At 39.6% G+C, this 16,154-nt stretch overlaps 1 protein-coding gene across 1 annotated transcript; it reads right to left on the reverse strand.

Annotated features, from left to right (window-relative positions):
- Window positions 1-1,833: 1,833 nt before the first annotated feature.
- Window positions 1,834-9,823, reverse strand: akap12a (A kinase (PRKA) anchor protein 12a). Its single transcript, XM_085768067.1, has 3 exons — window positions 9,445-9,823; window positions 7,594-7,693; window positions 1,834-7,424 (listed from the first exon to the last, which is right to left on the reverse strand). Exons 1-3 carry the CDS (start codon window positions 9,550-9,552, stop codon window positions 1,858-1,860), a joined length of 5,775 nt encoding a protein of 1,924 aa, XP_085624193.1. The 5' UTR covers window positions 9,553-9,823; the 3' UTR covers window positions 1,834-1,857.
- Window positions 9,824-16,154: the final 6,331 nt, after the last annotated feature.

Genomic DNA, 16,154 nt, shown 5'->3' on the forward strand with positions numbered 1-16,154 from the left:
ATTACAACTTTGAAAACATAAGATATCAGTGGGACTTTTGGGATCAGCTGGCTGCAGTTATATTTTTCCCCTGAATGTCTGTGTTAAATATTTTCATGCTTACGTTATGTTCAAAATGATATGTCTTTTTCACAATGAAAGAGACTATTTTCCTAGGGACATGAGTACAGAGACTCACCTCATCATGTGTCATTATTCTTGTGTGTGGACAAAAGCAGTAAAAAAAGACAGAAAACAACATATAGGACTATATCAACAAATCCTGAACTACACTACAACTGTGATTGTTGTGTTTCAGAGAATGTAATAAAATGATTATTTGTTTTAAATGTTTGCCATTTATGTTTCTGTCTATGCATGTCATATATAAATGCAGTCAGTTAATTATGAGTCGGTGTAAAAACTTTGCACTACAAGAAGTATTTGAAATGTACCGGAATTAATTTATTCAAATAAAATAATATTTTATTAATAAAACACTGGTAAATATAAACACAGGTAACACAGGTCTATGTTTTACATTTAGTCATTAGTTGACATCATATATCAGACCAGCAAGTATTTTCCAAAAGAGTCGGAATATGTGAAAACACTTCTGAGACAACAAATAGCCGGTCATAACCTTATTTCTTTTCTCACCCAGATGACTCTCTGTCCTTACGAAGTGGAACTATGGTGTTATTCACACCATATGAAAATTGACACCAGACACAAAAAGCTTGGAACTAAAACAAGACAAGAAAAGCTGCCATGATTGTTTAAGTTTAAGGCTCTGCTGATTATAATATTATATTAATGATAAATACATTTGTGAAAATTCATTTAAACTTGAAATCAAAAATATAGAGTAAATTATTATTTTAAAAAAAAAAGATGTGCCATGCACTCATCATGCTGCTTTGAAACTTGTCACAGTGGAAATTGTTGAAGACTCAAATTTAGCACAGTTTGGCTTGAATAAGCATTAAAATGGTCATTATGTACAAGATAATATACAGTAATACAATATATCTGCAGTATGCTGCCTGCTGTTTTTACCTGTATATATCAGGAGTTACTGTATGTGTGCAAGATTATATGGTTAAGCAAATGCACATATGAACATAAATTTCTATAAGTAAATGCTGTGAAGTATCTACATATACTAATATACTATGTATATCAAGAGGAATTAATTAGCAATATACCTGGGTGACATATATTATGAATTATGCTTTTAACACTTATGCTTATGTTTTTGAAGAATCTTACTCTTAAAAAGACAATTGTTAATAAAAATACTCTCTTGCTCTCTGAGACATATACATTCTATTTCAAAAACAGAATATTATGTGAAATATGATTGAAAAGGTGTGATTAGTAATTAAAATTTCAGTTCATAGCAAGCAACTCATTAAATTTGCTGAAAGAGGCATGTAGTTCAGTGTCACACACTTCTAAAATTACATTGCATCTCCTGAAAAGAGTAGCACTTTCCCAGTTGACGCATTCTTACTAGATCCCACTCATGAATCACATGTTTTACAAATCAAGACACGTTTCATCAGTAAATACTGGAATATTTTTGGTTGAGAGTAATGTCAAATAAAAGCAGCCAAATGTCGTCTCCTGTAGTTTTCTTCTTCCGCTCAGTCGTTCTCTGTAATCGCTTTTGAGAACTTGTGGTGACTTCCTTTTTGATTGCCCGTCCATGAAAGAAAAAAAGAAGAACAAGAAAAGAATAATGACATTAATGAGTTTGGATATTCCCATGAATGTAATTTCATTGTGAGAGAGAGCTGGTTCATGGTCCAGATCCTACTAGAACAAAAGCAAATAAAGAGACTTACCAGGTCATGACCCTGAAGTTAGGTTGAATCAATCCCACTCAATCGGAGTGATGGTTGTGGTAGCAATTACAGCTTCTGGCTGCTCAAGTGCAACGGCAAAATCTTCACCTTCACTCTCAATTTCACATGTTGCTCTTGTTTGGAGCGGCGCTTGTTGACTTTCTTCTTCCTCAGTCTTGGAATTAGGAGCCACTTCAGACTCTTGTTGAGGTTCGACCTTTATCTCCTGGTCACTTTCTGGCTGTTGTTCTTGAAGTTCCTCCACCACAGGAAGGGGAACTTGAGTTTGAGTGTAAATGTCTTCCTCAGCATCCAGCCACACGTCCTGGTCGTTTTCCTCCTCAGTTTGTTTAATGGGTTCCTTTGCTTCATGGTCACAAGCTTCAGACAGTACCGGCTGACTCAAGACCTCCTCTTGTTTCTCGGCCTGTATTACGGTTTCTATTGTTTCTATCACCTGGACTTCAGGGGTTACTTCCTCTTTTATTTGCTTTACTGGTTCTACTGTGTCCATTGCTTGCAAGCCAACATCCAATAGTACTGGCTGATTCATGATCACTGCTCTTTTTCCAGAAGTTATGCTAGTTAGTACTGGTTCTGTGACTTCTGTTGCCTGAACAGCAGCCTCAGCTGACTCTGTCTGTTTCTGGCTCTCGGGACTCTGTGCTGGAACTGTTTGCTTTTCGGGTTCTACTGCCTGAACGCCGACTTCAGACACTTCTGCCTTTTTAACTGGTTCAATTCTCTCTGTTACAGGCGGTGGTGAAGCTGGAGCTCTTGTTTGCCCAAACTGTATGTTCAGTTTGAATTCTAGAGAAAGGCTAGAGGGAGACTCCACATTACCTATTGACGAAACGATTCCAGTGTTTTGGGGGACGACTAATCCAGTGTTACTGGGAGTAACAATCTGACTCTGGGGAATTTGTGCAATTTGTACTTCCTCATTAGTTTTCTTATGTAATTCCTCTGATGGCAGTTTGACTTCTTCAGTCTTGGCTACTGCTTCAGATTTTTCCAATTCAACTTTAGGTTCCTCTGAATCCACTTTATGTTCCTGGGCAGAGGCATCTACACTTCCTGACACATCAGGTGTTTGCTTGAGATCCTCGGACACTTGCTGTTCAGCTATCTCACTCACCTCTTCAGATATTGGCTCTGGTAATTTCTCCTTTACAAGTTGCACAGGTTCTTCAATGGTCACCTTGCTTTCCTGATTGATCAGTTCTTCAGTATTTGAAGTGGCATACAGTGTGTCTACTTCTTTAACTGTTTCATGGCAAACATCTATAACTTCTTTGGTTTCTGTTACCCCTACCTCTAGCACCGTGTCAACAATCGTCTTAGCTGACTTAATATCTACATCAACCACCTGCACTTGAATTCTGTGATTGTCCTCGAACTGTACCGATGGTACATTCATCATCATAACCACGCTGCCTTCCTGTGCTTTCTCAGTCACTTCATCTTTCACTAATGGCGTAGTGGTCATGACTGTCTCCTCAAGCTCTTGCTCATTTGCTATTGCATCTATCAATGGTTCATGACTGTCTGATGGTTTTTCTATCAAGACATCAGGTAACGCAGATGAGACATCTTTTAGATAACATGTGGTCACTTGTGTCACAAGGGCATGCTCAACTGGAGCAGTCTGTATCTCAGCCCCTGGAAGTTTACCTTCCTTGTCTCCCTCAATAGTAGCAACAACTGCACTGACATGTACCTCGTGCTCCGGTTCATGTGTAACTTCAGCATTGTCTACAGAAGTATCTGGCGTTACCTCGGAAATTACAGTTTTTTCTCCCACCTGAACAATACATTCTCCCTCGTTAACGGAGGATACATGGACTGCACTTAATGTTTGTAACTCATCTACAACTTCAGCAACACGGTCCTCTTGCCCAACCTGAGCATCTTGTCGTGTTGTCTCTGCTTTCTGATCATTTATCTCTAGAGCTTGATCAGTTTCCTCAACTTGACTATCAGTTTCAGTGTTAGCTGTTTCTTGTTGGGACACATCTTCAGACAATATTTGCCCCTCTTGAGCACTATCCTCCTCAACACTTTCTGTGACTACATCAGCAGGTATAGATGCCTCAACCTCAACCTCAGCCTCTGCTTCAGGTGCAATGCTGCCATCAGATGTTATTACTTCTGATTCTTGGACATGGTCCGATTTGGCATCCTCTACTGATGGTTCACCCTCCAGCTCTACGCTGCTTTCTGGTACCTGCGTTACTTCAACAGTTTCTCTGGGTGGAATTTCCTCTGAGATTATTTCTTTTTCAAGTGATGTGGCACTACCCTCTTCTGAATCTAACTTTGCCTCAACTGGCTCGTTGTCTTCAACCAGAGGCTCTGTATCTTCTTTGAGTTCTGTCACAGTTTCTGCCTCTGGTGTGACCTCTGAAGTGATGTCTTTTTCAGGTGATTGAACTGTAGTATCTGTTTCATCGATGACACTTTCTACTGTGGGAATATCTTCTGATAGTGCTTCCCCCTGAGGTGATTGCACCCTACCATCCTCTGAATCTGTGGTCGTTTGTACAACTTCTTCTAACACCTCTGGTACATCAGAGGGCTCAGTTTTGGCAGCATCTACTTGTAGTTCATCGTCCTTCTCTACTTCAACATTATCTTGAGTGACAGGCTCTATTTCCTCTTCAGTTGTTACTATTTCTGTTGCAGTAATATCTTCTGGTATTACTTCCTCTTCACTTGGAGCTTGTACAGCTGCTATCTCTCCCATCTCTACGGGTGCTTGATCTTTATCCTCAGTTTGAACTTGAGGTTCAACTCCCTGCTCCACATCTCCATCCTCACTTTCTTCAGCTAGAGTAGCAGCTGGTTCTGCTTCTTCAGAGTCCACTTGTATGGGTTCTTTTTCATCTTGATGGACCCCAACTAGAGAATCTTCATCTGCAACAGTCTCTTCACCTTCAGTTACTGTTTCTGTTGACACATCTTCATTTACCTCTGACTGGCTTTCATTTGGTCTTTGTAATTCTTGTATGCTTTCCTCTGGATGTGAAACATTGACCTCGTGAACTTCATCTACTCCAGTCTCAGCAGTGTCAATCTGCACCGTTGGGACTTCAGATACAATTTCTGTGGAAACACCTTCGTTGACTTCAGATAAGCTCTCTGTTTGGGTTGTTGCTGCAAGTTCATCAATTACCTCCAGTTCTTCAACATTGAGACCTATGGTTATGGCAGTTGCATCTGATTTTCTGTGTATTTCCAAGACTGCTGGCTGCTCTTTTACAAATGATTCTAGTATTTGATGTGAGACAGATCCAGCTATTCTTTCTGAGCTAACATCCTCTGAACACAGTGGTGCTTCTTTTGGAGTTACGGAGATGGTTTCAACAACCTGATGCAGGAGGTCATCTGTATGTTTGACATCATATTCTACTGGGACTGGTGTTGTGTTCCCAGATGTTTTTGAAGATTCTGACAGTTGAGAGACTGCAGAGATCATCTCAGTTTCATCTGTCATGGTAATGTCTACAGGTTCTGGAGCAGTTATGGCTTCAGATGTGATCTCTATCAGATCCTCTGCTATAGTGTCATCTCTAGCAGCCTCTTCAGCGGCTGAAGCTGGAGTGACCATGGTGTCTGTAATTACACCCTCCTCTGGAATATCACTGAGTTGTTGATGTTTACTGATTGAATCTGTAAGGTCCTCAGGTTCTTCATCTGAAGCGGCAATGGGAACTGCCTCATTTTCTACAGTATCCTCATTGTCTTGGGCTTTCTTTGCTTCTGTTTGCAGACTGTCACAAGGTGGGACTGCTTCAGCCATTTGACCAAGGACATCCTGCTGAACTTCATCATCTGTGTCCTTGGATACGTGGCTTTCTATGTCAGTCTGTGTTTTTATTTGAACATCTGTTTCAGTTGAATCAAACTCAGACAATGGAACCACAGCTGGCGTCTCAGAGTCTTCATCACCTGAAGCTACTTCCCTGTCAGCTTCATCTGAAGACACTTGGTCCTGCTTTTCTGCAGATTTCCTCTTTTTTCGACCTGGGATGAGTTTCTTTATTGAAAAAGAGGAATCATCCTGAGGAACCTCACTGTCAGACTGTATATTATCTTTGGTTTCTTCCTCATCCTTGGCCTTCCTTTTTGGGGTGACAAGTTTTTTCAATGATTTCCATGTTGATCCTCCATCTCCCTCTGAAGGACTTCCTTCCTGTTGAGGTGAAGAGGCTAGAATTTCTTCGGCCTCGTTTGAACTTTCTAGTGGTGACTCCGGCTTCTTGTTTTCAGCTTGGGGTGTTTCATCCTCAGAGTCTGATGTTTTTCGACTTCGGCTTCTCCTCCTCCCAGATCCACACAGAACAGCTTCCCACGACACAGATGAATCTTTTCTCTTTTTTCCTTCTTCAGTGCTGCGATCTGATATGTGCTCTTCTTCACTTGGTTTTGCTTCCTCTGCTGTAACATGGATTTGTGTCTCCTCGTTGGTCTTGATGCGCTTTTTGGGAGTCACAAGTTTTTTGAAAGAAGACCATGCACTATCCTCCTCTCCTGCGGCCTCTGCTGAAGGTGGTGCAGGACTTTCTACCTTCTGATGCCCGGCTGATTCAGTAGATGATAGAACCTGATCTGAAAAGTGTTCTCCAGAGTCTGACAGCTTTGCGTCACCTGATTTCCTCCCTCGCTGCTTTTTTGAACGTTTCTTAGACCCTGATAGGAGCCTTTTCAGAGGGCTGGCTTGAACTTTTTCTTGAGAACTCGTAATTTCAGGCTCGTTGGCAGTTGCATCTGTAGAAGGTGATTTCCCATCATTCATTTCAACAGTTTCTGCCTCAGCAGCTACACTAACCTCTTCTTTGTCCTGTTCTGTTTCAGAAGTTTTTTCTGCTGTCTCTACTGTCTCCTTTCCCATCTCCACAAGCTCTTTATCAGTTGTCTCATCCTCTGTGGGCTTCTTTTTCTTCCTTAGACCAGAAAAGATTCCAGTTGTAAAAAACCTTTTGATTGGAGATACCACCTCTGTCTCGGGGCTAGATGGGGATGTTGGATGTAGGTCCTCTTCAAGTGTGGTATCCTGTTGTGCTTCTTCATGTTCAGGTGAAGTTGTTTCTGCATCTACATGATCAGATTCAACTTCTTCTTGGGCCTCTGTTGTTTTCTCCTCTGCATTTTCAAGAACATCCTCTGATGTAGCATCTGTTATGGTAGGACATGTTGTTGAATCATTGTCATAAGTCTCCTTTGCTGTGGTCAGATCAATATTCTCTTCAGTATTCTCACTTTTGTTTTCATTTGTGGTACCCTCAATGTATTCTGGTCTGTCTGTCTCTTCCTCATTAGTCTCATCAGGCGCATCTTCTGCTGAATCAGCTTTTTCAGCCGAGCCTCTTTTTACTGTGAGCTTCAAACCGATGTTACTGAAAAATTTCCTGAAACCTTCATTTATGTCATTCTGCTTTGCATCCATTTCAGTTATTTCCAGGGGTCCTTCTTCGTTTTCTTCAATTTCATTAGGTGATTCCTTTTGGTTGATTTCAACAGTTTCTACTGGTGTCTCTTCTTCTTTAAGTGCCTTTGCTGTTTGCGAAACATCATCTTCTGGAGAAAGGGTAGCTGAACCAGAAAATACATCAACATATTAGACCACTTGAAATTCAAGAACTGTAAAAGACTGATGACACAGGTGAAACTCAATCTGCTTAAATTCAACAAGTTATGCGTCTGTTAAATTTATGCTGACTGTCTGACAGTGAGCTATAACACATAGATTGTGAGTACCCACCCTCTGCAGCGATCTCATCCTCACAGTGACCATTAACTTCTGCTATAGTGCTGTCTGCTTTCCCATTGATCTCAGAGATTTGCCCATTATTTTTGAGAGGCTGAAACAAAGCACAAAACAGAATGTACAAAATACCTTTACTCTTGTGGTGAAGATTAGATGTTATGAAAGCTCAAATAATAATCAATTATTCAGCAGTCCTTTTCAAACATGTCTGAGTAATCATAGAAATACTACTTCATTTAAAAGAAAAACACAGCAGGGACCAGTCACAGAGCCACAGAAATAGAATCTTAATTTGTACCGCCATGAAAACAAACAGAGCATTTAATTGCAAGCCTTTTCCCAATTTGTAAACAACACACTTGGGTTACTGTTGGTTGGGGGTTATGGAAACCTGAAAGTGTAACAACTCTTATTGTCCCAATTTCAAATCCCTGAGCCAGATTAGTCAGAAAAGTCTAAGCAGACAAGAGGGAAATAAGAAACACACGTCCCTCAACTACAGTAAACCAAGAAACACCTTTAAATAAGAGATGTTTTCAAAAACTAAATTGAAACATTATCGTAGGCCAAAAGATCATAGGCCATAATACAATTATGGTTGACTGTGAGCTATTTTATTCTAGTCAAATGCTATTCACTTTTTTTTTACATACACGGCGCGCCTCCTATATTAAGATCCATGAACACACTTTTCTTTGTCTTCAGTCATTCACAGACAGATTAGTTAAGTGACACTGAATGGTGTAACTATAAACCCCATTTATTTTAGAAACATACAGCCCAACTTCTGAGGAGTGGCTTTGCAAACAGAAGCACCAGTGTAAGTCCAAGTGTGACATGGGAGATACAGTAGATCATCAGTTGTTTGGGTATTTAAGGGGGGAAAAACATTATGGTTCCACATTAATGTAAGACTAATTTGGTGCCTTGAATTTATGCACTTTACTTGTGGTTTCTTTTTGCACAACCTTTTCAAAACTTTAGTCAGCCTGAAGCCCAAAAGTCACAAAGTTCAAGAGAGCCATTAAATCAACACAACATCATAACTCCAGCTCATAGAGACATTAGTGGCTATTTTCAGTCTCTCATTGCACTACTGTCTAATTGACTTCCTGCTCAGTATGATCCAGTGATCATGTTGTACACAAATAATCAATGTTGACTTCTGCTGAGTGCAGCAGAGGGGAAATTCCATCTCTCCCATGAGCTTTACTTGGGTTCCTCGAGGAATGAAAGGTCATTATTCCCCCACGCTACTTCCTTTGTCATCTACAGTAAATGCAAACCATTGCAACACCAAGGAAACTGTGAAAACAGGGACCAATGACCATAAAACTACCAAACCAAGAGTCAGCAGCCAAGGGATTTGAGTGGAACAAATCGTCAACAACTTTAATGTCTCACTAGGAAAAGATTGGTGGCTTCATTTGTCACCTGCACTCACCAGGGAAGAATTGATACATGGTCACAAAAGAAGCTGAAAAAGCATAAATGTTAAAATTTTCAATTAATGAAAGCCATTATCAGAGTCCTATAATAGCTCAATGTGCTAGATGCACTTCTCTCAAAAGAGACAAGGACTTTTTTATTTATCATGGGGTTAATGGACGTCTTGGCAGCAGCTGCACTGCCCTGACAACAACAAAATCCAGCCTCAGCATTTCTATAACACAAAGCATCCCCTCACTGCTTTAGGAAATCTTTGACGAATGAATTTGTCACTGCAATAAAAAGCCACTGAAAAGCAAAATTAAATCAAAAACCATTGCTACAAAGTTTGTGTATTAATACAGGAATTACTGCATGCAGCCCGTGCACCACGCTCTGCGGGAAACAAGCTGATACCTTGTCCTCAGTATTCTGCTCAGCCCGAGCATCATCCACTTGTCCGCTCTCCTCCTCAGCCGCTGCGTCCTTCTTGTTCTCCCGTTGCGCAGACTGAGCGTCTCCCATTCTCGGAACTGCAGCGCGTCACTATCCGGAACAAACCGCCGCACAAGTGATGTAAATATCCCCAATAAAAACAACGAGCCAGGTTGGTAGCTCCGTGAGAGGGAGAGAGACACCGATCAGCTCTCAAATGCTGCAGCCTGGATGTTGAAAAACTCTTTTTTAGCCAAACACCTCCCTGCGCGATCACATGAAGCTTATGAGCCGAGCCTGGCCCGGCCCGGCCCGGTCCGGCACGCCTCCCGCTGCATCAAAATGAAGGGGAGAAAAAAAACTGCAGAGAAAACATAGACGGTAGTCAGATGACTGGAGCAAATGTCCGAGCAACAAGCCTGGACCTGCTCCACAACACACACACACACACACACACACACACACACACACACACACACACACACACACACCCTAAAACACAGACACACACACATGCACACACATGCTACTGCCCTGAAGGTGCAGATGCACAGAAGTTACACTGCACAAAGAAGTATGTTAAATATTCTCGCTGGGAACATCTGCTCACTAACCCAAACCATTTATTTAAAGAGGTGCCTAATTATTATTTTTCTACAAAATACAGTTGTGCTTTGGCAAAATGGCACCCACAAGTTTCTGCCGAAGTGGTCGAAGGTGCAAAAACAACCTGCATAATAAAGAAGGAGGAAAGAAAACATCTAAAGCATGAACATGACAACTATTTTTGTTGCTTTAGTTTAGTGCACATATTTTTCATCACTATCGGAGACTGCTTTAGTGAGCTTAAAGAATATGACAGGACAGGACAATAGCACATTGTGACCTGTTGTCCAGACTCCAAGACTTTGAACATGAGGTACAAAGAGGCAGGAGAAGCTTTGACCTTTAAATAAAACAGAGCTCAAACAGATAACCCTCTCATATCTTTATCTATTTATCTTCCATGTATTACCCAACTACTGTTTTGTTTTGGGCCATCTTGTTATGTTATTCATCACATGATGATGTCCACTGTGTTCTTATGAATTTCACTATTTATTTCTGAATTAGGAGAAAATAACAAACTCACTTCCTCATTAATTGACTTGTTACATAATGTTTGTCTAATCAATACAAAAAGGGTAACTTGGCCTTGACCTCTGTGGAGCTGCACATTCAGTCTGGGGAGCAAATCTCATTATGAGGTCTGTCATGTCAGCTCATGACTGTGGCAAGTGACTGCTGATGATGCTGCTGAGTTTTGGTCCGTCAGCCTCACGAGAAGAAAGTCACCACCTCTTGAATTAATAGGTTTATGTAACTAGGACATCCAACGTCCATGCTGTAAACAGTAGAGCAAACAGATTGTGCTGCAGCCCTGATAGAAGTTGCATATTTATCATAACAATGTGATTTAAAAACATCTTGATAAGAGCCAGCACTATATTACATGTTACAGAGAAGTAATGTATAGAGTAAATAATTTATGCAACCCTTGAAAAATCTGCAATGAGAAATAAACATGTTTGCAGGGTAAAAAAATTATTAAAATTAATTATTGACTTAATAGCTCAAATCATATATTATTAAATTAACTTCCCCACTCATTTGATAAAAACTTATTAACAAACCATGAAGGTTTCTAACTGAAGACCTGACACCATACAGAGACAATGAACATTCATTGATGGATAATAAACATTTATAATCAGGTCATTGTGGCTAATTGTTTTTAAAGGATCTATAAAACATTTATTCATCATTAATGTTATTCATAAATTATATTATTGTTGTATCGCTCTCATCTTGTGCATCATTATGGGGATGAAGGTGTAGCTTCTCTGGGATGCGTTGTGATTGTGTTTGTGTTGAGGAAACACTCTGGGTTTGATGTTTTACATATTTGCATGCCATGTCATGTTATGTTACAAGTTGTGAAAAATATGCTGCTGATTTGATTTCAGAAAACATCAGAACACGTGATGCACAAGACATCAGGAGATCTCATATGCATGATACGCCTGCAGTAAGTCATACCGAAATGATTAACATTTCGGTCTGTTCATCTATCTTATCTTAATGGATTAACAGCTTCTGAGGTGTATTTGCTGATTAGGCAATGAGACAGTGTAATTACAGTGTAATTACATCAACAGAATGAAAGCTTATGAAAATGGCCGAGATCTTAAAATCAAGCAGGATGCTTCCTTGAAACAGCAAAACAACTGACTGGTCAAATGTATCTGTGCAGCAAAACAGACTTAACATCATTTGGAAATTAAAGGGAGACATGTGGACAGATTATCATGAGCAGGGCCGGACAAATGAATTAGACTGACAGGTTGTCCGGTCTACAAGAGAAGCTCGAACTTTAAATAAAACAGAAGGGGATAAGGAGGTATTGATAAACTATTTCTGTTTGTATCTGGGTGTTACAAACTTTTGAGGAATACAGTGGTGCAGTTTGTTAGATCGTGTTTTGGTGTCACATGGTTGTTGCATTACATTGATATTGATCGGATATTCACAAAGTCTATTTTGTCAGGTAATATTGTGCCAATAGGTCCTTTAAAATCTTTCATCACTGCTGCAGTTTCTTGTGTTTCTCATGAGTTAATGTCCATTTTACAACCATGACATTAACTATTGTCATGGTCAGAGGAACTAAACCAGTAATAACCCAGAGGCCCTTAAAGCAAACATCATTCCAACAATGTCACAGTCTCACTCAAATTGCTTCCATAAGTTTACTATAAACATCCATATCAGTGACAGCGCATTATCATTTTACTGATAATCCATCTTCATATTGCCTCTTTGCCATTTGTAATGTCAATTTATTAATTCAATTTGTTTAACCATTGAAAATATTTTAAATAACTTTACACTGAGAAGCACTTGTGGCCTGCATATGAAACCCCTTCACAGCTGTTTCCCTGCAGTGGTATACAGATGTTCACCCAAGCTGAGGACAGGTTTACCTAAAACAAACTGTGATGTGTCACCACAGCTGTACAAAGTGAGACCTTGGGAAATCTCAGAGAGGGGGAAACATCTCCGAACCCATGACAGACATTCATGTTAATTAGATCAGATGCTCTGAGACACTGGTGCTGTTATGTGAACCTTGGTAGGACGCTAATAAGTTTAATTAATTAGAGTCACAGCTTTGGATAACTGGAAACAGCTGATGTTTTCTCCACCGATTACAGCAACCTAACTCCAGAGGCCTGATGCAATATAATGAAATAAAACGCAGGGGTTCTCAGAGAGCCAGTCTGCATGTGTGTGCTTTTTCTTTTCCTGGGCATTTCAGGGCATCAAAACTAAGTTTACGGCTAAAATTTAAACCTGATGAATGTGTCCTTTTTTTATGCTGAGCTGAAGCCTCTGGTGCTGCTGCACATTAAACTGGATTAAAGATCACGAAGCTTCAGTCGAGTTTTTATACTGTAGTTTTTGCTTTTGCACCCGACTTCACATCATAATAATAGCATCATTGTAATTTGTTTCAGTCCCAAAACATTTACAAATTAGATGAAACATGCTGTGATACAGAGATATGCATGTTAAAGTCCAAGATTTCCCATGAATACCCACAAATCTTGATTTTATAATTCTCCAACTGGATTTGGAATAATGTTTTTTACGACTGTAGAGTATTTGTTGAACCAAAAAAAAAGAAAGAGAGAAAACAAAAGAGATTATTTGGTTTGACCCACTGCAGTGTGACCCTCAGTCATGACACATATACTGTAGATATCTTTTTTTTTTTTTTTCCAGGAAAGGGTCTACCACAGAAAGCTGGCATGTTGACATGGTGGGTGGGTGCAGGGGCTGTGCTACTTTAAGGTTTCAAGTGCACAAAATAGACCTTTGTCCTGGAGTTTAGCAGATTTACGGCCTTTAATTAAGAATACATTCTTGGCACATTCATTAATGAAGTGATTTCTTAGTGTTTCTGGACCTCGGTCTGGTGGCCGTGACCTCGGAGCAGCACTCATGAGTGTATACAAGGCCAACTTGTAGATTTCACCTGATCACATGCTCTGAGCGGGGAAGTCGACATCTGAAACTCATGCAACACAGAGTATTGATAAAAAACATGCTGCTCAAATCAGAACCAGGTGACTGAAGAGAAATAATTAGATTTAAACCCAGACTTTCAACTCAACTTGGGCCAGGTTTGATCCTAAATATCGATTCATCTAATGTGACACTTGGACCAATATCCACATGTGAAAAATATGTCTATAAATCAAGTGGTTCATGTATATGATATGGTTCACGTATATTTAATTGGTATTATCAATGAAACACCAATTGAATTTATAGTTTAACGGCTTTGATTAAACATGAAAAGGCTTAATTTAATGACTCAGCAGCACAACAGGCTGATGGTGCACCCCTGAAATCATCCATTATGCAATTTTGGCCTCTAATGGACAACTAGTGCGAGAAACATGAATTTTATACATTTTTGCACAATTTCATCAATTTTAAATATATTGAACTCGATATCTCTTGGTTGTAGCAGTAAAAGACGGGCTGAGACATCATGTGGCTGTTTCATAATTTCATAACTTTTAAATTTAATTCAATTGTAACAGTGACTGCTGAAGCTGACCGACATAAAATAAGTCGTTAAAATCCCAGCAGCAGTAAAATTTTATATTTTTCATTTTTCAATCACGTTTCGGTGATTTTGATTTAACAGTGTGCTCATTTTGATCAACTTTAGATTATTTTTTAACCTGATGGGATTTAAACACCGGCTGAGTCGCTCCCTTTTTGACCCAAGCACCTTAACACCAAAATAACCTAAAGTGAGTTACTTTTAACACAGAAACTTTAGCAGTGTTATTTGATTAATTGTGTTTTTCTTCTCTCCTGTGCTGTGTACAAGACTGGTAAGCTGTTCCATGATAATTGCTCTTTTGTGGATATATAAAGCTCAAGCCCAATTTAAGGGTAATGGCTGTCAGATTTTTATTGCTGTGAGTCACACACTAACACTGGTCAGAGTTACATCAATACAACCAGAACTAATTACATTTCACCCTAAATAAAACTGCTTCTCACTCTGTGTTAATGCAAACCACATAGAATAGAGGCAGTACAACATGTAAAGGTGCTGCTGTACCACTGACACCTGCTGGGCAAAGTTAACACTCCACCAAAATAAAATGCACAGGGCTCAGTTAAGGTTACACAGTGATAGAAAAGGTTCAGACCCTTTATCTAACTTACAAAAATACAACACATTACAAATAAGGATTAGCCCTGCATTCAAAATATTTGAAACTCAGAAACTATGATAGGCTACAGTAAGTAAAGTTTGCAAAAGTATCATCAGCCAAATGTACATTGGTTGATGTTTAAAAGGCACTCAGGATGCAGACTGATATATTCTTGTGTATGACATTAGATTTTTTATTATTATTAGCATTTTAAAGTTACAGCTGGTGGAGGAGGTGGAGCTGCTTTTAACTACTGGTCCTTCCTGACCTATCGGAGCTGAGCACCTTTCACAGAGTCACAAGACACATCTGAGGAGTCGTCAGATGATTCATGAGGAAGTAAACAACGAAAAAACAAAGTTGTACTGTAACGTTTTGCCCGTTTTTTGCTGGGAATAGTTGCTGAAATGAAAACATAGGAAAAGTCTCTTTGGTGCCGCAGACAAAAACTCTGGGCATCTAAAATCTAAACAGTGTCTGTAGACAGTTATTTTATGCAAAGGGTCACAATCTACATCTTGGTTTAATCTTAAGTATAGTGAATTTGATTCAATGATCAAATGCATGTAGTGAAGTAAAAAGTACAATTGATTGTCCAGCATCTGGAAATAATTCATTGTTACAGTGAAAAATAATAGCATACATTATCTAAAGGTGTTCAACTAAGACCATACGTTATTTTTGAGACCCACTTGGCAAACGTGGGGAGAATAAACTCACATTTATCAAGAAGAAACCTCCAACACAATCAGACTGTGCTGAGGTAGCAGTAGCAGAGCTTGAAGTGAATATGCTTTACTTTCCACCACAGGAAATCCAGGGGTCAGATTTCAATTTGAGATGAGGGTAGAAGCAACTTCCGATCTAGAAACCTTACATCTTGTTGATGTTTTCTGCTCAGCTATTTCACATGGTGTTTAGAAATGTAAATTTTAAATTACGTTTAATACATATTTAAAATCCAGCACTTTAGCTCAGTGCTGTTTGGCTTCACCTTGTTATTGACTGAGAGTGAAACAACAAAGATGCATAATTTAAACTTTTCTTCTTTCCTCCTCTAGAGTCAAGTACAAACCAGGTGAGGAGGAGGAGGAGGAGAAACTACCTGACTTGCACTGTGGTTTAGTGGGGGACCTGTCTGCCTCAGGTGGTTTCATTCATGCCTCTCTTCTTCAGAGTCAAGAGTCAGAGCTTAGCACTGGAGGAGTGTGTGTGTGTGTGTGTCTACAGATGAACTCAGCTAAAAAAAAAACCTTCAAGCCACTATATGACTCAGAGCTACGGAGGCTGATGGAAATTACAAATCACATATGATCCACTGCTGACTGTGGAAATGAGTGTGTCACACAGCTTCCTACACATCACCTCACACATCAATCATCCACACGGCTCGTTCAAATATAGACGAGC

This window comes from Trachurus japonicus, chromosome 22 (assembly GCF_045865225.1).
Source record: "Trachurus japonicus isolate A0001 chromosome 22, Traja_1.0".
Taxonomy (NCBI): Eukaryota; Metazoa; Chordata; class Actinopteri; order Carangiformes; family Carangidae; genus Trachurus; species Trachurus japonicus.

Coding starts and splice junctions, on each gene's coding strand:
- akap12a (XM_085768067.1), bottom strand. CDS start 9,552: ATGGGAGACGCTCAGTCTGCGCAACGGGAGAACAAGAAGGACGCAGCG. Junction 7,694..9,444: donor AGCAGAATACTGAGGACAAG/GTATCAGCTTGT, acceptor GCTTTGTTTCAG/CCTCTCAAAAATAATGGGCA. Junction 7,425..7,593: donor GGATGAGATCGCTGCAGAGG/GTGGGTACTCAC, acceptor TTTCTGGTTCAG/CTACCCTTTCTCCAGAAGAT.